Source organism: Mixophyes fleayi, chromosome 4 (genome assembly GCF_038048845.1).
Source record: "Mixophyes fleayi isolate aMixFle1 chromosome 4, aMixFle1.hap1, whole genome shotgun sequence".
Classification (NCBI taxonomy): Eukaryota; Metazoa; Chordata; class Amphibia; order Anura; family Limnodynastidae; genus Mixophyes; species Mixophyes fleayi.
Genome location: NC_134405.1, coordinates 343,588,692 through 343,615,053, shown reverse-complemented (window position 1 = coordinate 343,615,053; position 26,362 = coordinate 343,588,692). Strand labels below are relative to the sequence as shown.

The window sequence follows — 26,362 nt, the reverse complement described above, 5'->3', positions numbered from 1 at the left end:
AATATCATTAAGTCCATCTTGTGCAACATCAAAGATAGTAACAGGAAGCACCTCCACCATCAAGGCCAGTAAAGCACTTTGTTACTAGTTTAATCTGTAAACATTCCCTTCCTAGTGAGAGCAGCCTGTTCTCAGTATCAGGAATCAGCCTGGACGTCCGAATGGAGATTTACAACTACTAAGAAAAAAAGTGACGGGGGAAAGAACCTCCGCACAGATCATCTTCTAATATTGTAAGAGTCACATAACATAATGAATTGTCTGCTCAAAATGAGTTATCAAATGGTATTATATTGCCCGCTCTATTCTCTTTATCGGGACTGCCAGTAGAGCCCTTGTCCAGGAGACCACTGAGGCGGCACCAGGATGTGGAGACAGAGGCTTCTCAATCTCAGGAACAGCTTTAATCAGCCTGGTGCAAAAGGTACTACAGCTGAAGTATGGGTGGGGGTTCAAATCAGGGACTCCACCACCACCCCTGGGAGAGAACCTGGGTGTTATGAACCCCACAATCAGCGACTGATAACCCCTGTACAGAACCTATGGCACGGGATGTTTTCCACCATTAGCGGCTGCATATCCCGGTAACACACTGCTCACTGGTACTCGGACGCCCCCTGGACTGGATCCCAGCAGTGAGTAGTTGTCAACAGCCGCGAGTGCGGTAGAGTCTGGGAGACTCACATGGAGCAACACGTGGACAAAACAGGACACAAAAGAGGACAGTCAATTGGCTGGGTCAGAGGGCAGGAGAGGTACACAAGGTCAATAAACAGGTGGACAGTTAAAGGGCAGGTAGAGATCCAACATCAAGGTCCCGTAAACAAAGCCAAGGTCTAACACACTGAATCCAGCAGCAAAAGAAATACCAACCTAAACGGATAAAGATTCAGGAACTAGCATGAGCGTATTTATGTAGGTCCTGGCCAATCAGCTGCTGGGTAGAAGTCATGTGAGCAGAGAGTGACTGATCAGCTGCTAGGTAGTGAGCAGCGATGAGCCTGCAAGAGCTGATATATAAGCTGCAATGTGGAATCCCATTAGCAGCTCAAAGAAGTAGGGTGAGTATAGCTGCTTAGCAACGGACGTGGCCTGACTGTCTATAATACAGAGTAAACCTAGAAGTCTGTAATAGAGAGTACAGTGTGAAAAAGACATAACAGTAATGATAATCTGTGAATACAGAGGAGCTAACTTTAGCACCATTGAGTTATTACCCACAGAATAAGTGGGACAATCAGTGAGCATTATACTGTACTGTAATAAGCAGTCAGATGACAGGTCAGGGGGTTACATACATTATATACGGTACGGCCGCCGTATTACAGCATATACGGTACATCCAGTGACAGCGCTTCCGCGGCTGCTGGGTGACAGATCACGTGTCAGAGCTCCTTCCTCTCTGCCGCAGTGTAAGGTTAGAGGCCCCGCCCCCGGTGGTGACGTAGGGGATCAGGCGACAGTTGAGTGTCAGGCGGGGAGGGGGCGTGTCCGTCGGCGAGGGGGCGTGTCCGGCCGGATGGTGGAATTTTCCATCTGAGAGTGAGATCTATTTAGACGCCGGGAGAGCGAGAGAGTACCGGAGACCTCCAGTCTACCTGACCCCCCGCAGCCGTACACCGTACCCGTCACCTCATACACCGAGCCCGGCTGAGACCCTATATATACCGAGCCCGATCCTCCGCAGCCGTCACCGCACCCCCCGGCTGTCTGCGGGAGAGTACCGGAGACCCCCCGCACCGGTCACCCCCCCCCGGCTCTCCGCGGGAGGACGGGCTGTGTCTCCAGTACGTCCGGCCGGGCGCTGCTGTCTCTGCTCCGCGGGTGTCTGAGCCCCAGGTCCGCTCTGCCCGTTATGGCCAATTACATCCACGTCCCGCCCGGATCCCCCGAGGTGCCCCGGGTGGAGATCACCGTGCTGGAGACCGGCTACCGGGAAGGGGCCATGAGGCTGCTGCGGGAGCTGCGGCCGGACTGGAAGATGGAGGAGGTCACCACCCAGGTACGGGGGAGATGTGGGGGTGCTGGGGGGTGACAAGGAGAAGGGTGTGATGTGGGGGTGCTGGGGTCAGGGGGCTCGGGTTATATGGAGGTGGATGGGTGCTAGGGGGAAGAGGGGGTGATTATGTGTGTGGGGGGCATAGTGGGGTGTGTGGTCAGTAATAGGGGGCTCTGGGGTTATACGGGGGTGTTGGAGGTGTGTGGTCAGTAATAGGGGGGGCACAGGGGTTATATGGGGGTGCTGGAGGTGTGTGGTCAGTAATAGGGGGCTCAGGGGTTATATGGGGGTGTTGGAGGTGTGTGGTCAGTAATAGGGGGCTCTGGGGTTATATGGGGGTGCTGGAGGTGTGTGGGGGGTAATAGGGGGCTCTGGGGTTATATGGGGGTGCTGGAGGTGTGTGGGGGGTAATAGGGGGCTCTGGGGTTATATGGGGGTGCTGGAGGTGTGTGGGGGGTAATAGGGGGCTCTGGGGTTATATGGGGGTGCATGTTTAGGGTAATTAGGGATGGGGTTATTGGAGTTTCTCCCCTTACCACCTCCCAGTTTGGGTAGAATTTGTACTTTGTGTTGACGGTCACCTCTGACATGTTTTGCTCTATGACCCAATGTTTGGGCACAGGAACCAGTCAGTCACTGACTCTTATTGGTATAGTGAAAGTAAAGGTGCCATTGTTTGCTTGGGTTACTGCAAATATAGTACTACATGTAGTGTATAATATATATATATATATATATATATATATATATATATATATATATATATATATATATATTTCCGCTTGTCTTATACAGAGTATAAAGTGGATGAGGTTTAGGTAACTAGAATAAAATGTTGCTTTTATGTATTTTTGTGACTTATTCGGTTCTCCATATGAACATGGGGGATGTTCCTGTCTGCAGTGAATAGATGATAACTGACAGTCTACTTCATAACGGGGGATAAAAGGGACGTTTTTACGTTGGAACAAAGCCTTTACCACATAATCTATTGTTAGTCCCATAAAACCTTATTTGTTTTCCTCTCCTGTCCGTCTAGAATAGTGATGGAAATATAAAGTTACACAGATTTTCTGTACAAACTAAGAGAACATCGCGCTGTGGAATTGTCACTCTCTGTAATCTCCTTTTTGTGGCAATTGCTTCAGTTGAGGAAGTAGCTCAGCGAATGGAAACTGTAAATATGGATCTTCCAATCTCTGCTAATGTTATAAACCTTTATAATATCATAATGAACTCTGTGGTTAAAGGAAACCGATCTAATCCTGCTGAGTTCTGGGACAATGATCACACGAAAACTTTACCATAAACTTTATTGCATAATGGCAGAAACCATTGGATTTGTATCCAGAGCATCTTGTAGAACTCCCATATGGAAGTTGTCTGTTAGACCTGCACCTCGTCTTCAAAGGGGTAACACTTTTGCCTTGGTCTTCTTACTACAGATTGCAGTATTGCTGGGATTGGTCAGACAAGATGCCGGCTTGGGGTATTGCCGCACTGTGCTGGGTTAGAGGAGACGCCAGGTTGGGGTATTGTGTGTGTTGGTGGCCATATAATGTGGGATATTTCTGAGACCTAATAAGAGGAGACCTTGGAACCCTTTTATCTTATCTGGTACTTGGATAGAAGTAAAAGTTCCTGGTGGTAGTTACACTAACACAACACTTATCGGGTGCAGATTATACCGGACGGTGTAAGTGTATTACCATAGTATAAACAGCATTTACCCTCCAGTATCTGGGTTGAGCAGGGTTTGCATCCATTGAACAGATGCTGCTGATTCTGTGTCCCCCGTATATAGGGACAGGTGTTGGCTCACAGATTACGCTGCTGGGTGAAGGCTCTGTGCTCCTGATGGAGTATTCTGTGTGAATGGGGTGTGTCTGGCCTAATGCTTCTCTCCATTCATTTCCTCTCTCTCTCACTCTCCCTCTCTCCCAGGACTGACTCATCACTCTGCAAATATAAACTTGTAGCGTGACGTTCAGTCTTCTCCCCACTAGCAGCAGAGCTGCTTCGTCTCTGTCCTGTCTGGTATATTCCATTGTTGTCTGTTCTTCTGCAACCCCCAAATACTAATTCATGAAATTCAACGTTTGAGTGCAATAACTGCCCATAATGCAGATATCCTGTCATGCGTGCCCGGTCTATCAGTTTTCTCCTGCTGATCTGTAAGATCCTTTTATGTGAAGCCTTATTCTCTGGGACTTATGTTGTGCACATAGTCTGTGTCGCTGTACAATGTGCAGGAATACAAGATTAATGCAATGAAGAGACCACAGCGAACTTGGTGATACAATGTTACAGATGGTAACTCCGATAAGCTAGTCTATATTTTAGCTCTCTCCATGGAACCTGACCGTTGCGTAGACTAATCTGCAGCAGATGTAACCTGTCCTAGGGATTCGGTCTGTCGGGGTGTGGGTGACCTGTGCAAACAGGTGTTAGAAGCGGGGAAGTCTGGGTCTTATAGTGGGGTGAGGGGTGGTCCAAACATAACTGGACCCACCGCTGTGTTGCTGTAATTTATTTATGAACATTAATAATTTTATATAAAGGAGTTCTCCATCCCAGATGATTGATCCCATCCCCATATGTAAGTAATGTTAATTATACAGCACTATTTGTCCATTACAGGGGTCAGGGGAGCTGGTGGATGCACTAGTCTGTAAACCCGCCCAATAGTTCTTATGTAACTGACAAGGGACCTCTGCAATGTCTGCAGGTCGCTCCATCAATGTTGGAATTAAATGAATTGCCACGACAAAGTGGTTGGAGGGTGCGTGGGATATAAGCAGATGAGCGTCTCGGACAGTTATCTTGTCCTGTGTTAGAAGTGTGGTCTGTAATAATTAGTAACTCTGCACATCAGCCCCCCCCCTCCTCATCAGCTCCGTCTTGTTGGTCCTGCAGAAGCGTCGTCTCTCTGCAGAGCAGTTCCTGCATGTAGTCTTCCTGTTAGACGCACAAAGGTTTTGTTACAATACGTCATCATCGTTTATTTGTGATATGTTCATCCGTTTACTCAGAAGTGTTTGGATTCTGTATGCAGAATAATAATTTAATGTTTGCAGCAACAAAGCTCTGACACCATTAACCATGTCTTACTGTTATGACTGGTAACAGGAAATGTTACCAATATTATCTGCTTTACAATTAAGTGACCTAAAAATACTCCCTGTTTATCTGACAATGTGTCTCGAATATAATCTGTATTTGGTTCTTTCCTCATTTGTTCCTCTACAAGATTTGTTTTTCTTGCTCCTCATTTTGTGGGCCTGTCACCCAAATACATTAATCTCTCTTCTGCTTTTCATGAAGTGGACACAAACCTGTATATTGTGCGTCACTGCGTTGTAACCGTGCTAGTGTTTCCAGTTGTGTGATGAGATACAACATGGATCGGTATAAATGCACAATACTTACCCCAAACCCCGGTGTTCCTTTATTCCTAATATATAACGTCCGTTCCAGGTATGTGCAAACCTGGCTGTAGTAGTGTATTCTGGACTCTGGAATGTTTGCTGTGTACATTTTTGCAGTATTAGATAAAATCTGCCATACTTACAATATTTGTTTACAGTGTGAGGGAAAGGACGGTATCTGCAAATCTCCAGTTGTTGGGTGTTAGTTATTTACCTTAATGAGTGTATGACCTACCAAGTAGCATCTTCCCATTAACTCTCTGCTCTTCGTATATGTTATGGTGACAAACGTGTCACTGACTACCTCTACTACTAAATACCGCTCAAACTCCTGAAAACTGCATTACAAATATGGTTGTTTCATATGGGCAGGTTCCCACAGCAAGCGTTGCTTTTCATTCCCCCAGTGCTGTGTGAACGAGCCCAGATGGTTAGAGAAGTTGTGTGAGCGAGACTGACGCGTTTCTCTCTGTGAAAAAATGTAGTGTGGATTAATGTATGGTCGCCTACGAACACTAGAATTAGTGCAAGATTTGCTCTTAACAACACTTAACCAGTCACTTGCTCTCATTGTCTAAGCAATCTGCTTATATCTAGTGTTAATGTAGTTCAGAACGCGTTTTGCACCTAAATGTACTGAAATTGGGTGAAATGCATCTTATAGATGTGTTGTGTTTAAAGCGGCGATGGCTTGAAAAGGTCAACTCGCCTTTACAAGCCGTCGCCACTTTATATTTCCCCTGCAAAGTCACTGATTTCCGGCGACTTTGCAGAAATCGGAACTTAATACATTTACTTGCTGGAGTTATTATATTACTTGTGGAAACCATTCATCTCTGCACCTGTCTCTGTCGTGTTATTTCAGAGCTGTCATTCTCTACAGCCTATTTCTGTGATGTTCAGCCGATAACTGCGCTGAAATACTTAAAATATTAAAGGCAAATTCCGAGGTTCTGAACCTGTTCTGCAATCTAGTGAACGCTGCATGCCAGGATTTCAGGCTGTTCCTGCTGTAGACACGGCCTTGTCACCACATGAACACGCAGTGCATGCAAATCTCACAGCCGCTCATTTTTCAGCTGGCCACTTGTGTTGTGTAAAACAGCCCCCGCTATCAATGCAAAACAATTTTGTGACACACCAATGATTTGCTTCAAATGCCCTTAAAATACAAAATCTATTGTCCAGGTGACGTGTATTACCCTGGAGAAGGGGGCTGTGGCGGGTCCTAGTACTCTAAGTGCGACGTCGCAGACCACAATAATGGGAATGGTGGCTCTTATTTGTCAGAGTATATTTTATATATTATATATTGCACTTTTCATGTGTTGTACGACCATGAGAGTTGTCAGCAATGAACGAGTGTTGTAGAAAAATTGGGGATTGTTCCTCCTTATACATTTCTCCAGAGTTTCTTTAACCTCAGCACTAAGTAAAACTGTCCGTCTTGGCCAGTGATTCTGAAATGCGGCCACAACATATAGCGACCAGCGCTGGGCACCTTGAAGTGGCTCTCGCTGGAGACTGGTCAGTGGTGGCAGGGACACGGGTACCTTGGCCGTAGATACTGTACAGGACCCCGTTACTATATATTGGGGGACAAAAGTGTAAACTGAGCTATGGGTTCATACTGGAGCTCAGGGATATCTCCCATCTTGTGTAATGTTCCAAAATCAGCATTTTCTGGTGCTCCTGTTATTCTTCAGTTACCTAATGGTCCCGTTTCCCAGCTGGTTTCTAACCCAGAAGTTGCCGGTTCCCTGAGTCCATGGTGAGGCCGGGCATTGTCGTTATGCTGTACTTCTATAGTGCCCACATGCCTGGCCGTGCTTCACACGGGATTGTTCAGCCACATTCTTGCATTATTCCACTTATAAGCTGTGGTTTGGCTGGTCTTTGTTTCATAGATTTCCTTCTGAATTGGAGAATTCTTGTGTTGGTTTACGGAGGCAGCGGCAGAGGAATGTGAGCTGGGGATTTAGAATGAGCCTCGCACATTCCTGGGCGGTCTCGGGGGGGGGGGGGGGGGTTATTCCTTCTAAACATTCTGTTTTACATACAGTGGCTGCAGTTTGTGACCTTGTTTATAACATTCACTGACACTTTTATATCGTTTCTCACATTGGGTACTTTCCTTATTATAATATCTTGTAGCATAACCCTGAGAGTCTTTCCCAAAAAAACAAATCTGCTGGTACTCCCAAGTAACGTGGTACCTCCTGCATTGTTGGGTCACTTGTCATAGTGATCTGCCGGCAGTATCCCCTTTGTTGTCAGCGATAGGTTGTAACGCCAGTAAATGTTCTGTATTAACCTAAGCGTGTTCCCGCCGCGGCGTTTAAAGTTTTAGACGGTTTCATGTTCTCCCGTGTACAACAGTTTTTGTTAAACACATCACTAAAGTGTGTAATAGCTTTGGTGTGGTACCCATTCCCTCAGCTCAGGTGTGTATAATGTACGGCTTATTATTCACACCGGTTATTGTTCCGCCTCTACTGGACAGTGAGAGAAGCCGTAACGCGCACCGGTGTTTCTACGTACACCGGGGTGGGTTTTGTGTTTTATGATGGGCGCTGTTTTCGGAGTATTTTCCTGGCTTACCCCGATTTAACCACTGTACTTTCTCTGAGTTTGTCCCACACATTCAGGCTGTATAATCTGTATTTTGGCCTTTAGACTGGTACATACCCCAGCCCCACTGCCCCAGTCTCTGTGTAAGGTTTCCTTGAGGCTCGGGAAGTGTCTGCATTGTGCGTTGGGCCACTGAGTGACCTCATCCAGGTTTGTAGACTGAACACAAGGACACTGTCCCTCTGCTATTACCTGGTTGTTTGTGGGAACCATGGCCACGAGGAATGAGCGAGGTCGCGCTCACTGCAAGAGGTCACATATACCATCTTATGGTAGCTTTGTTCTGAGATCAGTATGCAGAGTGGATATTGATGGCTCCCTGTGCACATACATCAAACATTAACTACCCTGCGCTACTCAAACACTTTACACTTTAGATTGTTACTTTACTTTCAAGGATCCCACAGTGAAGAATGTTACGTGGGGATAAGAAAGGAATTCCTTACTCTGCCCATTGTTTCTGTGCTTCCTACACATCCTGCAGCCTTTCTCATGTTACAAAGGTTTAGAGACGGGAGTAACAATACTGATACTCTGAATGTTGTGTCACAGAGGTGGCCGTAGTAATTCTGATACTGTATGTTGTGGTAGTGACGCAAGTAATAATTCTGGTACTCTGTGTGTGCTGTGTTGTGTAATGATTCGTTGTCCCTCTGTATTTCAGCTCTTTACAGACGGTATAACCAATAAGCTGATTGGCTGCTATGTCGGGGACACAATGGATGACGTGGTGCTGGTCAGAATCTACGGCAATAAGACCGAGCTCCTTGTTGATCGGGATGAAGAGTTGAAGAGTTTCCGGGTTCTTCAGGCTCACGGCTGCGCCCCCAAACTCTACTGTACCTTTAACAATGGCCTGTGCTATGAGTTCATGCAGGGAGCAGCCCTGGATCCCGAGCACGTCTGTAACCCCACCATATTCAGGTACATGAGACGGGCTGACTTGTCTATAAATATGTTCCGTGTCACACCTAGCATGCTCTGTATACGACCACGTAACATGCATGTACTCTTCACCATGCTTGTAAGTGTCCCGTTACTGGCGCTATATAAATAGTTGATATAGATGTGTATAGCTCGTTCATGTAACACTTTGTGTCGGTTTCCTCCTGTGTTCAACTTCCTCCTGAAGGTGACAGTGTTAAATCCTCCATGTAATTCAGCCAGTGCTTACGCAGGGAAATTAGCTGCTAAGAAGATTGTGATGACTTGTTGCACGTTGCTTTAGGGTGTTGACGTTGACTGCACAGCGCAGGTATTATAACACAGGGGTAGATTGACCACAGTGTATCAGATTATCTGCGGAGTTATTTGCTGCAGGGCGCCCAGCTCTGTAATATTGAACTGTTAGTTTAGGAATAATACTGCCGCTTGGGAATGTATATTCTTTTAAATTTAAAGAAGCTGTATGTTCAAAAATGAAATTGATAGCGAGTCGCTTTCTCCCTGTGTCCTAGGCCCCAAAAATAGATTGTAAGCTCAGGTGGGCTGGGAAACTGTAGCCTGTGGCTCTATAACAGTTGTGGGGACTTCTACAGTAAAAAAATTCTGTTATATATCGACCAAACATAAGGAAACGCCCTCAAGATAAAGTCCCCTAAAAAGACTGGATGGAGCTGTTACTCTGTTTCTATAACCAAATAACAGAGCTGTTACATGTCTTTGATCCCCCCCAGACTTATAGCGAGACAACTTGCCAAGATCCACGCAATCCACGCTCACAACGGCTGGATCCCCAAATCCAACCTGTGGTATAAGATGAAGAAGTATTTCGCCCTCATTCCCAGAGAGTTCCCGGACCAGCCAACCCACGACAGGTAACGTTTACCCCCCTCCTCATACCCTGTGTGATGTACGTAAGAGGAAGCTCCTATCTTATACGGCTGTGGTCGGCTTGTGGATTTCTACGGCAGGTTTATCCGTGAAGTTCCGAGTCCGCAGGTTCTGGAGCAGGAGATGGCCTGGATGAAGAATGTGCTGTCCAGCATGGGCTCTCCGGTGGTTCTGTGTCACAATGACCTGTTGTGTAAGAATATCATCTATAATGAAAACAAAGGTAGGTATGCCGAGGCAGTAAGTACACTCTCCTTCACTCCTGCTCTCGTAATGTCTACTATAAATGTATTTACTGTGCTGCTCATTACTGTTGATTTCCTTTGGTAAGTAGGGAAACTCTCATACTGGGAAGTGTTATGTGGTTGTCATCTGACACACCAGATGTTTGTTATAAACTGTATCCTGTCCCTGCTTCTGTAATCTAACCGTCCACTTCCAACCTCTCACTAACCCTCCCCATCAAGGGCTCGTTCACACCCACGCTGGGAAAACGCATGAAAGGCGCGTTATTGGGGGTGTCATTTTAATGCATCTTCCATGCGCTCTGTCTTGTTACGCTTTTACCAATATAAAGTATTCTATGCGTTGGGACACGAGATATTGGTTGTGCAACGTTATAAGCTTTTAGAACACAGTAGTGGGAACGCCATCATTGATTTATGCGCCTTTCCTGCCTTTTTAACGTACAAAAAAAGCAGGTTGTGAACGAGTCCTTTAAATGGACCCGACCCCTACACAGAGCGGGGCGGCTGTTCTGTGGGCTGAAGACAGATTCTCCAATCACCAGGATCATCACTGAGGGCGTGAGGTGCCTGGTGAACTGATTGGCTGCTCACTCATGAATACTCATCCCACAATATGGCTGGCTCCGTTGTGTAGGGCAGGGCTACCCTATAATACGTGTTCTTGTGACCAGCAGTGAAGGAGTTAGTTCATGAGGGTTGCTGTATAAACCAGCCAGGTTCTGTCTGATTACCGCGGTGTTCCCTGGTGAGCGCTCTGCGTGGGCGCACGTTACTAACCAATAAAACGTATTAAGAATGTAATCTGTCAGAGCCTTGCTGGTTGGATCATGCAGCTTGTATGTAATGTGTAATCTCTCTCCTGTACACTCGTTGCGGCTTGTTTTTCCTACTTCTTAATGCTTGCATCTAGAGGAGCCGCATCTATGTACAGGAGAGAGACCTGGGGTAATGATGTTATATGAGCGGATGAATCTCCACATGTCTGTAAATCGGATCATTCTTGCAGTGTTGTTCTTATATCATATATTCGGCCACTTTTCTGGGTCAGGGTCGTAATTCTCCTCAGTTTTAAAGTGGAATCTTTCTACCTTTCATGCACAAAAACCGCGCAACCCACATGGAAATCTACAGCAGAGATGGATCTTGTGCAGCCATTGTGTCATCGTTCAAACAAAAACTATTTACACAGCAACTATTGCGGAATGTGACTATTGACACTTTACATGCTACAATAGCGGCAACACCCCAAACATATGACATTTAATCTATAGAAACCACGTGTGTCCTGTCCTGGACTATTTACCTGGGATACATATAAAACCTGCCACTCCCAGCTGTTCTGTATAGAGGGCCAGCAGAGCTTACACTCTGCTGACTATTACATGTCCTTAGTTTGTGATAACTGTTCGCCATGTTCCTTAGTCTGAACCAGAGGATCGGTTACTAACTTTGTAGATATGTTATGGAACTAGTTGACGGGGAACTGTGGAAACCGCCTTTTCTTTTGAACATTAAACTTCAAAACATTACAACAAAATGGGCCCATAAATCTCAGTTATGCTGCTAATCTTAACCTTGGAAAGGGTTATGTTACAGGATCTTTGAAGCCTCTTTATATAAATGTTTTGGCTGCAGGAAATACATATATTATATAGGTTCCTCCTATACAGTGGTGGATCCGGGGGGGGGGGGGGGGGCGATTGGGGCCCTAATCGCCCCCCCCCCCCCCCCCCCTACTAGGGGCTTGCTGCCGGCGGCTGCACACTGTGCAGGTCCGTTCTGCAGGGACAGTGTGCTGCCCGAATGCTCTGATTGTGTTAAACACAATCGGAGCATTCGGGCAGCACACTGTCCCTGCAGAACGGACCTGCACATAGTGTGCAGCCTCAGAAGGCAGAAAGGGGGCTGGGCCTAAATCGCCCCCCCCCCTAAATCGCCCCCCGGTACACCAATTATCTAGATCCGCCCCTGCTCCTATAACATTACATCGCTTCCAGTTCCTGGCTCTTGTTGGGGAAATCCTGATTGTGATATTATCCTCAGTGTTTGCTGTATTATACAGTTCTGTATCGTCACACAATCAGATTTTATGGACACACTACAATTCTCAGATGCGTTATGTGCAAAATACCAGTAAAATCATTTGGTATTTTTTTATTTCTTGTGAATTCCACTTTTAAACTGTTGGAAAAGAGTAAAGTTCAGAACTTTTAACCATTAAAGTTTTGTGTGTATGTAAAATGTGAGTGCCAAATTCTCTTCATCTGCCGCAGATTAGGTTTGCCGCTGCCCTGTGGCGGCGCACGCCATGCTTCTTAAACGCGCTGACTGGCGGTTTGTCGATCACATGTTCACTTGCGCCCTCCCACATAGGAGTGAACGCATCCTGGTAACGGCCTCATCAGTATCTTCTTAGATCTGTTTTTTTCCTTTTCTTTCATTTGTTTGTTTTTTTTGCTTTTTTTAATGTGTATAATTCTCAGACACTTTATAATGTGTAACATTTATTACGCAGTGTAGAAATCTATAGACTATAAACATACATTGTACGCAAGATAAGTGAGTAGAAATGGATTTGAGTAACTTGGTACTTGCTAGTTGTGAGGCTTGGAAGCGCCAACATTGGACCAAAACACGGGTCTCGTGTTCAGTTTCTTTTTTTATTTATTTATTTATTTATTTGTTTGTTTATTCTTTAAAGTAACATTGTGTCAAGGTCCATCCGTGCGTTAGTAGGTGGGAAAATTATATACATAATTCATGGCACAATCTGGTCACTGAATGACCAGAGAAACCAGTAAAATTAGGATTCATAACTGGTCCAAAGTACAGTTTACTGGTCTACGGGAGAGCAATTTGCAGCATGAACACATAGAGAAAGCAATTGTCTCCCCAGGGCAGCAATTCCTCCCTGTGAGCGAGTGAGGCGTGCACTAGACTTCTATACCTCTTATTTGCCTTTTAAATCTCTGCAAAGCAGATTATATTACACTGTCAGTGGAGGGGTGCGTATGTCATAGTATCTATATAGAAGCCGGGTTAGCGCCGTGTAGTGGCCGATTCTCCCAGGCGTCTCTGGTGAACATACCAAAGATGGCGACGGTTAGTTATTTACTTATCATTGTATCTCTAATACTCTGCTATATTGTTAGATGCTCTGCAGTGTATCCTGCCCAGGCTGTGATTGGATTATGGTAGTTTCTTCTCTTTCCTTTGATAGTAAATGTAAAGTCCATGGTTTTACTGATAAATCTTATAACGCTCACAGCTCAAGCCCCAATGTGTCTATGTGGGCAATATTCTGTGATATAATGCGGTGTGGCCCCTCCAGGACTAATATTTCTCTCATTTTATAGGTCATGTGCAGTTCATTGACTACGAATACTCTGGGTATAATTACCAGGCGTACGATATCGGCAATCACTTCAATGAGTTTGCAGGTAGGTGGGGTCTCGTCTCTGAATTCCCCTGTGCGGGATACTCGCTGCAACCTTTAGTAACACGGGCATCTCCTCCTAGGTGTGAATGAGGTGGATTACAGCCTGTATCCAGAGAGGGCGCTGCAGTTGCAGTGGCTCCGAGCGTACCTAGAGGCGTATAAGGAGTACAAAGGGTTTACTGCTGACGTCTCGGAGGAGGAAGTGGAAGTTCTCTATGTGCAGGTTAATCAGTTTGCTCTGGTAAGTCCAATGAAAACTGTATTCATGTGATGTGTGCTTCCGTAAAGGAATCTAATCCCACTAGCGGCACCAGTATGAATGTACGCAGGGAAGATGTATGTTCTGATGGAGGCGTGACTGTACCGTGCAGTAGGTTAGGGATTAGTGATCCCTATGATGAACGTCCGACTAGCCCTCGGTGGGGGGAAAACATGAAACCCTGGCGATTGTACCATGATCTCAGCGTTGCTCCCATTCTTTATGGGGATGTAAGGGTTTGTAAGACTGGTGTTCAGCCAAATCGGGGTGAGACAGATTCCACATATTAGAATAAACCCCCCCCCCCCATCCCTTGGTAAATGTGACCTGTAACTTGGGTTGTAATTCAGAAGAAGATTTTGTAAGGAGTCGTTAACGGATTCTGGACCTCGAGTCTCCCTCCCAATGCTGGGATTAATTTTACTTGGCGTTTAGTGTAAAATCAAAAATCTAAGATCACTTAGATTTATCGCTGTTCTCTGGAAAAATGTAAATGTGGGGATCTGACTATTCCATGCCTTAATATATAAACTCCTGTATCTCTATAATACATGTGTGTTCCATTATATTCCTAACCATGTCTCCCCCACAGGCTTCTCACTTCTTTTGGGGACTCTGGGCGTTGATTCAAGCAAAATATTCCAAAATTGACTTTGACTTTTTGGGGTAAGTATTTATTTGGTTTTTCTTATAGTGTAAATAGTGCATTGTTAGCCCCCCGCTCACTTCCTTCAAAATGAACACTTCTTGGGTACACTTCTTGATTTGGCGTCTTAATGACTATGAGGGAGGGGTTGTAAATCTACATGAACACTCACCTGACGCTAGTGCGGACGTAATCCGTGGCACCAGATCCTGACGCAGTTCCTTCAGGTCAGGAGGTTTCCATTAACCATTAAATCCTTTCCCGCTGTACAAGTCACACGTGTCACCGCTGGTGCACGCTCCTGTCCTGATCATGCAGCTCAGTGAGAAATACTGATATGGAGGACTTGGTAATAGTTTGAGAAACAAGGGTACAGCCCGGTAGGGACCCGGCAGTAAGGCGATAAAGCTTGCTGTCCTGGCGCTGTATGTTATAAGGCAGAGGTCTATGAATTACTTGGTGTGAGGGTGACTGGCTAATGTCAGGTCCTGACCTCTATCCTCTCTCCTCCCGCAGATACGCAGCTGTGCGGCTCAACCAGTACTTTAAAATAAAGCCGGAAGTAATGGCGCTGACTCTTCCTGAATAAGCGAAGGGGACACCAACCGTTCTTAAACTACTTGTCACACGACGGTTACCTGGGACCACGCCACCGTCCGGAGTTCTGGACCGCAGCGCTTATTTTTTTGCCTTTATTTAGACGGCCTTTAATCTGAAACTAACTTCTAAGCAAACTGCAAGAGGCTACTTTTATTTTTTTTTCTCTAATTTAATATTTTAAGTATATTTATTTATAGCATTAGACCCAATTCGGTTTTTTTTTTTTGTTTTTTTTAAACCACTTTCATATGTAACAAAGAATCACCATGTTCATGTTATGTTTTTGTTTTCTTCTGTCGGTGAGCAGTCACCTGGTAGAGCAGTTATCCGTCGTGTGCGATGTGGTCTCCTGTCCATTTCACTTACTGTGTGTGGGGCTGTCGCAGCCTCTTGTGGTCACTACATGATGTAAAATGTGAATTTTTGTGGGAACGCTGGTACATCTTCTCCTAGTAACTGGAAGTAATCCATACCTCGTTATACCTGTGCGTACGTCACACGGTCGGTTCCAGGGCGCGGTGTGCGTCGCTTCATCTGGCTGCCGGATTCCAGCTCCTTTCAGACACTCTTTAGAAGTGGTGTCTGTCTGTGAATAGCACCTTTTCAATGTACCTTAAACTCTCATTCAAGAGTCTATAAATAATTTTTTTTTTTTTTTTTTTTTTCCTCAAGTGATTTAAAGCCGCTCGACTTTTGCAGCCTGTACGTTGTATATCTGTATGGCTAGCACTAGGCAAGCTGTGACAAATTTGCCTTGAAATGTATATATGTAATATACCTGCAGGGATCCGAGTAAGATGCTATTAATGTCGTGTGCTGGATGTTATCGCAGCGGATTGTGAGAGCAACTGTGCTTATTGCCTGATTTATCTTTCCATCTAGGGAGCAAATGTTTGGTGCTTATCCAAGGCACAGACTAGACCAAAAATATCCAATGCTTTATCCTAGAGCCCGTCGTTCAGGTTGTGTGTCGCTAGTGAGTTGTGCGTTTGTCTGGTAATCGTACAGACACTAATTCACCACTGACAAGCTGGAATAAAACCTCTCTGGGTAGTTTGGATAGCGTGCGCAGAACGTGCGAGTCTGACAGGTGGCAGCGTATAGAATACTGACTAATAGGTGGTATCGCACTGGGCCAATTTGTTTCCCAATAGACCTTTTATATGAACACTGTTTTTTACCTGTTTATGACTTTTATGATGTTTAATGTTTGCGTGTAATGTGCCGTCTCTGCGCACAGTGATTGGTGAGGACGTAGCGGGGATAATCGGCTTTGCTTCTCTACATAGACATTTGCAGAGAGGTAGAGGCCGACTGTTTACTTTAGTTGGATTTCTTTTGCCTTTCTGTCATTTAATGTAATTCAATGAAGATGTAAATAAGATGTTTTGGAGGCGGGGGGGGTGTTCTGTACAAATGCGGGGACAAGAGACTTTTGGATTTGTGTAAAGTACTTTTCTGCCACATGTAGCATACTGTACATACACAGACCATGTAAATGACATTTGTAAATTTAGAATGAATTATCTGTCACATTGAGTCTCCCGAAGGCGCCATTCTCCATCGCTGATCTGTTTCCTGTGCCGGAGAAACGCCTTTATGTTTTATCGTCTGGACAGAACCGCATCTCAACCAAAAGATAAACTCAATTGGATCACTTGTATTTTTTTTTTTTTTTTGTAGAATAAAGCACTTTACTTATTGTTCTCCCCCTGGCAGTAAGTGACAGCGACATTCTTCTGACTCGGGAGGATGGCGCAGAAAACTGTGAAATCTCTACACCTGTACGTTTCTGTTTCCGAATAAAGAGCAAACTGGTTAACTCTCCCCATCTAGTGGTCTTGTTTCTCCTCATTTCTTTGTGTCTGAATTTCTTAAATGAGACCAGCATCATGGGTACGTTGTAAATAATGTGCAGGCATCATGAACACCGGTAGGGCATTGTCTACATGTGTTTATTTGAGTAACCATATAGCCGAAAGAGAAATGGTTCTTGTGTTCATACGATGTGATCCTGGAGAGGGGCAAACTCACTTGTTGTAGCACATTGTAGCCGTTATTAGCTGCCTTATAAGAATTGCACCATCGAATCCTGGCATTATATAACTGTTCAGTGTTACCCTTATACTCCACTGCAGCGCTATTATAAAGTAAAGTTCAAGGTCAAAAAAAACGGAGACCTCACTGGCCCCTGTATATGAATCCATGCGGCATTGCTAGAAGGCAAGTCTAACGTACTGTCAATCACTCTGGTTCTGCTGTATTAGAGAGGTTCTTTATGTGGAAAGCCACTGCAGAGTGGGTGTATTTGGCTATTAAGACTCGAGTAACTTTATGTTTAGGGGACAGATCTGGATTAAGATCAGTGGGCCCTTGGCAAGGTCTGTGGTGAATCAACTATATTTATGCCAAATACTGCTTCTTGTTTGTGCTACAATCCAGCGATCTGTTCTGGACAACTGGTGCCGAGTCTTCTGATCCAAGAAGGTGTGATAGAATTTTTTTTTTAATAAAATTATTGTGTTGACTATTACACCAACAGGGACTGTAATGACATTATAGTCAAATACATATACTTTAATATGGAGTTGGTCCCCCTTTTGCAGCTATAAAAGCTTCCACTCTTCTTGGAAGGTTTTCCACAAGATGATGGAGTGTTTCTGTGGGAATTTGTGCCCATTCATTCTGTAGGACACTGATGTTGGATGAGAAGGTCTGGCTCACAATCTCCGTCCTAGTTCATCCCAAAGGTGTTCGATGGGGTTGAGGTCAGGACTCTGTCCTAGGCCAGTCAAGTTCACCCACACCGAACTCATCAAACCATGTCTTTGTAGTCCTTGCTTTGTGCACTGGGGCACAGTCATCTTGGAATAGAAAAGGGCCTTCCCCAATCTGTTGCCACAATGTTGGAAGCATAGCATTGTCCAAAACGACTTGATATGCTGAAGCATTAAGATTGCCGTTCACTGGAGATAAGGGGCCTAGCCCAAACCCTGAAAAACAGTCCCATACCATTATCCCTCCTCCACCAAACTTCACAGTTGGCATAATGCAGTCAGGCAGGTAACATTCTCCCGGAATCTACGAAACCCAGACTCGCCCGTCTGACTGCCAAACACAGAAGCATCACTCGACAAAACATGTTTCCACTGGCTCCACAGTCCAGTATCCGGGTGCTTTACACCACTCCATCCGACGCTTGGCATTGGTCTTGGTGATGTGAGGCTTGTGTACAGCAACTCTGCCATTGAAACCCGTCCATTAAGCTCTTGCTGCACAGATTTTGTGCTTACATTAATGCCAGTGGAAGTTCTGAACTCTCCAGCGATGTAATCAGCAGAGCATTGGCAACTTCAACTTTTACGCACCATGCACCTTAGACATCGTTGTTCCCGCTTTGGTTTTACGTGGTCTTCTGCTTCATGGCTGTTCCTAAATGCTTTCTAATAATATCACTTACAGTTGACCGTGGAATATCCAGCAGGGATGATATTTTACGAACAGTCTTATTACAAAGGTGGCATCCTATCACAGTACCACGCTTGGTGTCACTGAGCTCTTCAGAACGACCCATTTCACAAATGTTTACAAATGGAGACTACATTGCTAGGTGCTCCATTTTATACTCTGGTAACGGGTCTGATTGAAACACCTCAATTAACAAGTTCTCTCCTGTATGGCAGTAACCTTGTCCTTGGACTGACTGTAGCTCAGCCTCCACCAGGGCAAGTAAGGCCCATATAATAATTTGCCATAGTGTATAATATATAGTCAAAAAGATTTATCCTACTAAACTCTTTAGGAAACCTAATAATGTGACTCTATATCAACCAATCGAAACATTTCTTAAAAGGGATACTGATCCTAACAGCTTTTTCCATGAAATCCTAGGCAAAAAAATCTTAAATAATCTTAAATAATCTATCTGATACACAAAAGCTTAATGCAATCCATGGATTTGTCAATAATTTTGTCACAAGAGGCTTTATGTCATCCATTATCCTAATATTTAGATCTGTGCCTCCAAGTGGAGGTCAAGTTAACGAAAAACTATATCTCTGGTACCATGGATACCCATACTTATATATCCTAGTTTAATAATGGTCAAGATTGCTGGCTACTCTCCTAAAGTATGGGACGGCCATGGACTCAAACATGGCACTGCCATATGCCAATTTATTTACGGCATACTGTGCGCAGAACTATGATTTCTGGCTCCTTTTATTTTTCTCCAAGAATTTACTATCTTCAGGTCCTGGAATTGCTCTGGTGACAATCTGTCTGATTTACTTATATTCTTTATAGCTGGTAAAGCTAAACTCTTAGTTGCTGCCTCAACTGGGTGTAGTCCTTCGTCATTCATGTCCTCTATGTCCACAGGCATCTCTGCAAAGTCATCAGGTTCTTTGTGTCCCTCTTTGTCAGGGCTGCCTGGTTCCATGTGGTCATCTATCGGATGACAGTAGCCTGAGAAGCCTGGCAATGAACCTATTTATGGTGAAGGGAATTCTCCATGTGAGTTTTCAGGTGGTGTGGACCACAAATCGCTAGAAGGGTTAGGAAGTGGAGTTTCAGTAGGAGCTTGGAGGTGCTCTCCTGGGCTGACCCAGGGTTGCATTAAGCTTCGATGAAGGGTGGCTTTCATTTTCCTCTCACTTGTTCTAATTTGATTAACTAGACTGGGACATATGGGTTCTGACTCCCATCTGTTCCTCAATTTCCCTCTGTCTTATGGCCTATTGGGGGACACTGCTAGACATAGGTATAGTTTGTGGTCTAGGCACTTAAACAGTTACATTTGTGAGTGTAGCTATACACTCCCAAGAAATGAGTATTCAGTCTAGTTTTAGTGCCCTCAGGAGTCGGGCATGTGTTCCAGGGCTCCTGCCCTGGATTTTACTTTTATTAATTTTATTTTATTTTACTTTTTATTACAGTGGGGAAATGCTGGGCTCATGGATGTCTCCAGCATGTGGCCTTCCTCCACCCCAGCTCAGGGAGCCGGGGAGCGTAGCCTTGACAGATCTCAGTGATCTATCGGCTTTTACAACGTTAACAGCCGCAATTGCAGCACACAGACTGACGCTGCGGTCGTGTCCCCCACCCCCCAGGCAACGAGCATTCCCAGACAAGAAGGGGAACCAGAACCAGACAAATCTCCATTGATTCGTAGAGCACAGCTGGGCTGCAACTCTCACAGGAGGGCACACTCAATGGAGATATCTCCGTTTCACAGCGCAGGGGCAGACATTTTCTGAATAGGGAGAGGAGGTTCTGGTCTCCTCCCTGGCTTCTTGGCACCTTCACCGGAGCTTCCAGCGCCATTTTTTCTCTAGAGGTCAATGGAACCCTGTTGTGCTCCTTCACACAGGACAGGTTTTTACCTTGTTAAAATGGCCTTTTCTGCAATTTAATTGTCTCTAAGAGTGGGTGTGAGAGGTTGTCATTGTTGGGACTTATTACTGAGTAAAATTACAATTATGTCCACTTTCAAAGACTGATATATTGTACAGTTTGCAGAAGCTGTTAAAGACAAAGGGGATCGCCAGATTTATACTCAAATACATCCTGGGGCCTTGTTGATATATATATATATATATATATATATAAATATTCCTGCATCTCCTCTAAGAAGGAAACTACTGGAAGGTCTGTTATGCATTATAATTGTGCAAAATTGTCTTGTGGACAGTCTGACCCGGAGGCCCTGTGTGCAGACTGAAATGGAGATTAGGTCATTCTTCCACTTCTGATTCCTGTCCACACTAGTCAGGTTCACAAACTCGCCAACCCGCTTCAGGGGTGTCCCAAGTGGAATCCTCTTTAGCGTAAACTTTTGCGGTCTCAGATCAGGGTTTGGTCAAGGCCACTTCCTCGCTGGAACGCTTATTGAATGAAGCAATTAGAACATCTCATAAGCGTCGGGTCTCACAGGAGGCTCGGGTCCTAGACTCTACTTCAGACCTTTCATCAGAGGAAGAAGATGAAATTCACAGAGACACCAGTGACGATTCTGCCAGTGTGGATGACTCATCCACTGTTCAGGGGGGTAGATGACTTGGTGCTGGGAGTCTGACAAACTTTAGGTTTTGTCAACTGAGAAATATCCTGTACTGCTGGTTTCTTGCTCTTTTAAAAGGCAGTTGAAACAGCTTATTTCCATTCTTCCACCACTCTCCCCCCAAAAAAATAAAGGATATGATTGCGGACCATCGTTTTCACATGCCTGGAAAATTTAGAGCTCTCTACCCACTTCCGGTAGAAGAGTTTGATAAATGGGAGCCTCTTCCGTTGCGAGGTTGACCAGAACAACTGGTGCAAGGGGGAGTTTCTCTTAAGAATGCCATGGATAAAAAAATTAGATTTTTTTTTTTGCTCTGTTGGGCGTATGAAGCTGCCGATAGCTTTTTTAGGCCAGGTATGTCCACAGCTTGTGTTAATATGGCCATTCAATCATGGGCAGAGCCGTTACCTAGAGGACTCTGAGAAATCCCCTACAGATGAGTTATTGCTTCTGAAAAATCATATAAGAGAGGCTTCCGATTTCATTGGTCAGGCATCTTTGGATGTTAATTCGGTTGCTGTAATACTTTCTGTGCTCATCATAGCAGCTAGATGTTCCCTGTGGCTGCAATCTTTGTTCGAGGATGTGGATTCCAAGCACACCCTAGAAGCAGTTCCATTTGATGGCATCTCCCTTTTTGGAGCTAGGTTAGACCAGTTCATCTCGAAGGCTATGGGGAGAAAAGCTCATTCTTGCCAGTGACACAGGCCAAACCTAAGCATCTCAGGTTCCAGTCCTTTCATCCCTTCAACAACGTTAGAGGATCCTCTGCCAGAGGTCAGTCAAATGCTCCCTCAAAGGGTGGCTTCCATCGGGGCTGTGGCCCTTTCAGTTGAGGAAACGCCAGGACAAGTGAGTCGGCCTCCGCATGACATGACTCCCGTCCACAGATATGTGGTGGGAGCACGTCTTCTATTGTTTCGGGACTGCTCCACCCCCGTAGTAGCATTGTCAGAAGGGAGTATGTCATAGACCTGCCCCACTGCCTTCGTTGCCATTTTTTCACCACAGGGCAGTCATTCCAGTCCCGCCACCGGAAAGGGGACAGAGTTTTCTGCGAGGAAAACCGGTCAGAGTTCAGTCGCATAATGCAACAGCAGTCACATTTATAAACCATTAAGGCAGCACTCGCAGTGCCAAGGCCATGAAGGAATCGAACAGCTATGGACAGAGCGACACATTCCAATGATCTCTGCAATCTTCAATCCCGGAATAGACAACTGGGAGGCTGATTACCTAAGCCATATGTCCATCGAGGAGAAGGGTCCCTACATCAGGAGGTGGTCGATCTCCTAGTTCAAAGATGGGGTTGTCCAGAGGTAGATCTGATGGTGTTGCGTTTGAACTTCAAGGTTCCTTCTGCGCAGAATCCAAGGATTCCGCCGCAGGATTTGTGGAAGCCATGGTCATTCCGTGGCGGCTTCAACTGATCTACTTATTTCCTGCTCTTCCCATGCTCCCAAAGGTTCTCAAGAAGTAGAGGGAACGGGTGACGGCCATTCTGGTGGCCCTAGACTGGCCGCGCCGAGCTTGGTACTCAGACCTTCTAGGAATGGCTATAAAACCTCCGTTCAGATTGCATCTCCGAACAGATTTATTCACACAAGGTCCTCCTCGCTGACACTCATTAAGTCGGCTGGCTTTGACGGCATGGCTATTGAAACCATGGTTCTGAAAACAAAAGGGTTTTCTGCATCAGTAGTGAAAACCATGATAATAGCCAGGAGGCCTTCTGCTGCCAGTTACTCTAGAATCTGGAAGGCATTTGTTCTTTGGAATGAGGCAAATCATTTTCACACATCTCGTTTCAACCTTTTTAGGTTGCTTGTCTTCCTTCAGACAGACATGGACATGGGATTGCACTTAGCTTCCTTAAAGGAAGTGGTGGACAAGAGGGTAAAATGGGAGAAGCAGATGCCTACATGAAGAAGTGAGTTTTGACGGAGTGTTTGAAGCTTTTTAGGTTGAGGGATAGACTTGTGAGGCAAGGGGTAAGGAGTTTCAATGGTGGGGTGCAGCATGGGAGATATTTTGGAGGCGGGAGTGGGAGAAGGTTATGCAAGCTGAAGAGAGGCGTATGGAGGGGTTGAGAATGAGTAAGTCTCGTGACAATTTCAGAGATGTATGGGTGGATGTTGTTGAGGGCTTTGTTACTGAGGGTGAGGAGCTTGAACAGAATTCTAGAACGGATGTGGAGCCAGTAAAGGAATTTACAGAAAGAATATTTACAGCAGAAGATTAGAGACGGGAGAGGAATATGAACCTAGCTGCAGCATTCTAGATATATTGGGGAGGGGGGAGACAGGAAGGTCAATGAGGATGCTATTGCAGTAGTCAAGACAAGATTTGATGAGTGAATGGGCCAAGATTTCAGTTACTTCCTAAATGAGGAAGGGGCATTTTTTAGCAATGTTATTGAGGAGGAAGCGGCAGGATTTCACGAGGGACTGAATATGAGGAGTAAGCTTGAGGACAGAGTCAAGGGTGACTCTAAGACAGTGGGCGTGAGGGATGAGGGAGCACCATGTCCACTGTGAGGGAGATGTGAGGAGATATAGTGACATTGTAGGGAGAAGGATAATGAGCTCAAATCTGTAGGTGTTAAGTTTGTGGAAGCGTTGAGACATCCAGGTAGTGACAGCAGAGAGGTAGATACACCAGAAAGGAAAGGGGAGAGGTCCAGGGAGGAAAGATAGATTTGAGTGTCCAGCTTGATTGAGCTATATTTCTCATAATTGCTCATGGTCAGTCGTAGACTTCTGCTAGTGCAGGTGAGTATGCACTCCACTCCTTCCTGTGGCTTTGTCAATACAGCACCAAGTCTGCTGTCACTTCCATTGGTATAAAGTTATAATCTGTGTAGGCCAAAATAGGAGTCATTACTAATGCCTGCTTCAGAAGGTCTAAGGCCTTTTGTTGGACTTCTCACTCTTCCCATGGACTCTTCTTGCTGTACCAGATGTCTCTCTAGTACCTGATATAGTTACTCTAGCATGGCCTTGGTCTGCTCGGGGTCTCGTGTCACAGCATTACCACTCACTCTCTGTCTCAGAGTTTGGATAACTTAAGCCATGTTCTTGTAATCAATAGAAGACCAGAGTAAGATGTCTCAGATGGCTGTCCATCCAGTACTATGGTAACAGCCCATCCATTGGCTTGTACTTCCACACCCGCTTTTACATCCTCTGTTGATGAAGTGCTGGCAGAGTCTCTGTCAGGAGTACAGTTTCCAGTAGTAATTTGGGGGTGGCTGCCCATAGTCTTCCTCCCCTTGTGAGAAGATACTTCCACAGTCAAACCTGAGATCCTTTTGTTTGCTTTGTAGAGAAGATCTCGCTGAGTTAGTTTGGCAGGATTCTGATACGCTGTGGAAACTGCAACTATGGGATTCCATGAATATAATTACGCTGAGATAACCTACCTACCAAAATAAAAAGCTATAAAGTGTCTCTACTTTGAAAATTTAGAAATAGTTTAAGTTTTATAACATATTGTAATCTTATGAACTGTAAGTAATTATATTTTTTATTATTTTGGATTACATAACAATTATGTAACAGTCTTTACCTTTGTTATACTAATATAGGCTTAAATTATTACCAACTTTGTATTTTAGAGTCTTAACTTACTATAACCTTATCTTAGCAACAAATCTTCGCTTATACTGTCTCTAAGTCTGCAGCTTTCAACAGCGCGGTGCAAGAATAAGCCTCAGAAGAGAGATGCCGATGTCTCCCTTACTGGATCCAATACCTTTCTCTATAGATTACCCACGTTCCTCTCTGCTGGGTTCTATATCACGTGTGTACATTACAGCCGCCTGCCACTCGCAAGATGGCGGCCACAGCAAATACCGCTCCCACTGTAGTCCATGGCAAGAAATAATAGGGGGCTGACCTCTATAGGCCGGAGACGGCCCCTCCTGCTCACCTAAGTGGTATATCTTAGACACCATAATCCCAAATTCTTACCCGCGTATTGTATTAACCTTGGTAATGCACAGTCATTGTTATATATTAATGTAAAATAATGGCTTAGGTTTTATTGATTATGCAAACGAAACAGGGATTTGGATGCTATATTGCACAGGCTGGCACAGCGACATCACATACTGGCTGTAATATATTTAGACTATAATTGCAAAATTACAGATCTGTTTTTCTCGGGGTTGTAGAATATATCAGGAATTGTTGTGGTTATTGTATAACTCTACCTTCTGATAACTGAATGTAACATAGTGGTTACTGCTATTATGTTAGTTGTGACCTGAGATGTCTCACAAATGGTTAAAGGCGTGACACTCTCTTTACACGATAGATGCTGAGCAGGGCGTGTGAACCGTGACAATACCACCACATAGCCTCAGGCAGCCCCGCCGGCTTCTCAATGCTGACGTTTGTATCTCACATTCCATTATGGTTTCTATGCTAAAATATGCACAGAAATATGACTGCTCTTCTGTTCCAGGCTTGTCGCTCCCTCTAGTCCGTACCTCGTATCTATGCTGATGTAGGTAGGTCCTGCTCAATGCCGCTCTGTACAGCAGAGCAGCGGTGGAAGGTTTTCCTGCCGCAATGGAGATATATGATTATGGGAGGCCGTTTTGGCGGCCTGGCTCTTCACGGAGCTGCCCCCAATGACCCCTTTTTGTATCGGGTGTATCAATCTCCTGAATTAAAACAAAAGAAATTGAAGAATACAATATTGGTAGGTGCACTCTAGACCCCAGACAGGACAATGGCGTTGAGGCGCCTTGTACTGATTTGTGATTGGTAAAGATTATACCGTTAATGGTTTATAGTAACGGGTCTGTCTTGTTATTATTTATACCCTGTGCCTCCTGTCTTCACACTCTCCATCTTCCTCCCTTGTCCCTGTCATGTCTGATGCTGAATTCTTTACCTATGCCATGCATTTATAATATTGCCTATTTATACCCATTATTAAGCTTACAGTCATGGCCAAAGGTTTTGAGAATGACACAAATATTTTTTTTCACAAACTCTGCTGCCTCAGTTTTTATGATGACAATATGCATATACTCCAGAATGTCATGAAGAGTGATCAGATGAATTGCAATTAATTTCAAAGTCCCTCTTTGCCATGACAATGAACTTTTTCCCAAAAACAACAATTCCATTGCATTTCAGCCCTGCCACAAAAGGACCAGCTGACATCAGCTCAGTGATTCTCTCATTAACACAGATAAGAGTGT

At 44.9% G+C, this 26,362-nt stretch overlaps 1 protein-coding gene across 1 annotated transcript; it reads left to right on the top strand.

Annotated features, from left to right (window-relative positions):
* Window positions 1-1,472: 1,472 nt before the first annotated feature.
* ETNK1 (ethanolamine kinase 1) lies at window positions 1,473-16,914 on the top strand. Its single transcript, XM_075210771.1, has 8 exons — window positions 1,473-2,002; window positions 8,723-8,982; window positions 9,735-9,875; window positions 9,972-10,114; window positions 13,496-13,579; window positions 13,659-13,819; window positions 14,430-14,503; window positions 15,000-16,914. The coding sequence occupies exons 1-8, from the start codon at window positions 1,856-1,858 to the stop codon at window positions 15,070-15,072; spliced, it is 1,083 nt and encodes a 360-aa protein (XP_075066872.1). The 5' UTR covers window positions 1,473-1,855; the 3' UTR covers window positions 15,073-16,914.
* Window positions 16,915-26,362: the final 9,448 nt, after the last annotated feature.

Excerpts from the sequence above, each read along its gene's own strand:
- ETNK1 (XM_075210771.1), top strand. The coding sequence starts at position 1,856 with ATGGCCAATTACATCCACGTCCCGCCCGGATCCCCCGAGGTGCCCCGG. Across the intron at positions 2,003-8,722 it reads TGGAGGAGGTCACCACCCAG|CTCTTTACAGACGGTATAAC; the intron begins GTACGGGGGAGA and ends TCTGTATTTCAG. Across the intron at positions 13,580-13,658 it reads TCACTTCAATGAGTTTGCAG|GTGTGAATGAGGTGGATTAC; the intron begins GTAGGTGGGGTC and ends ATCTCCTCCTAG.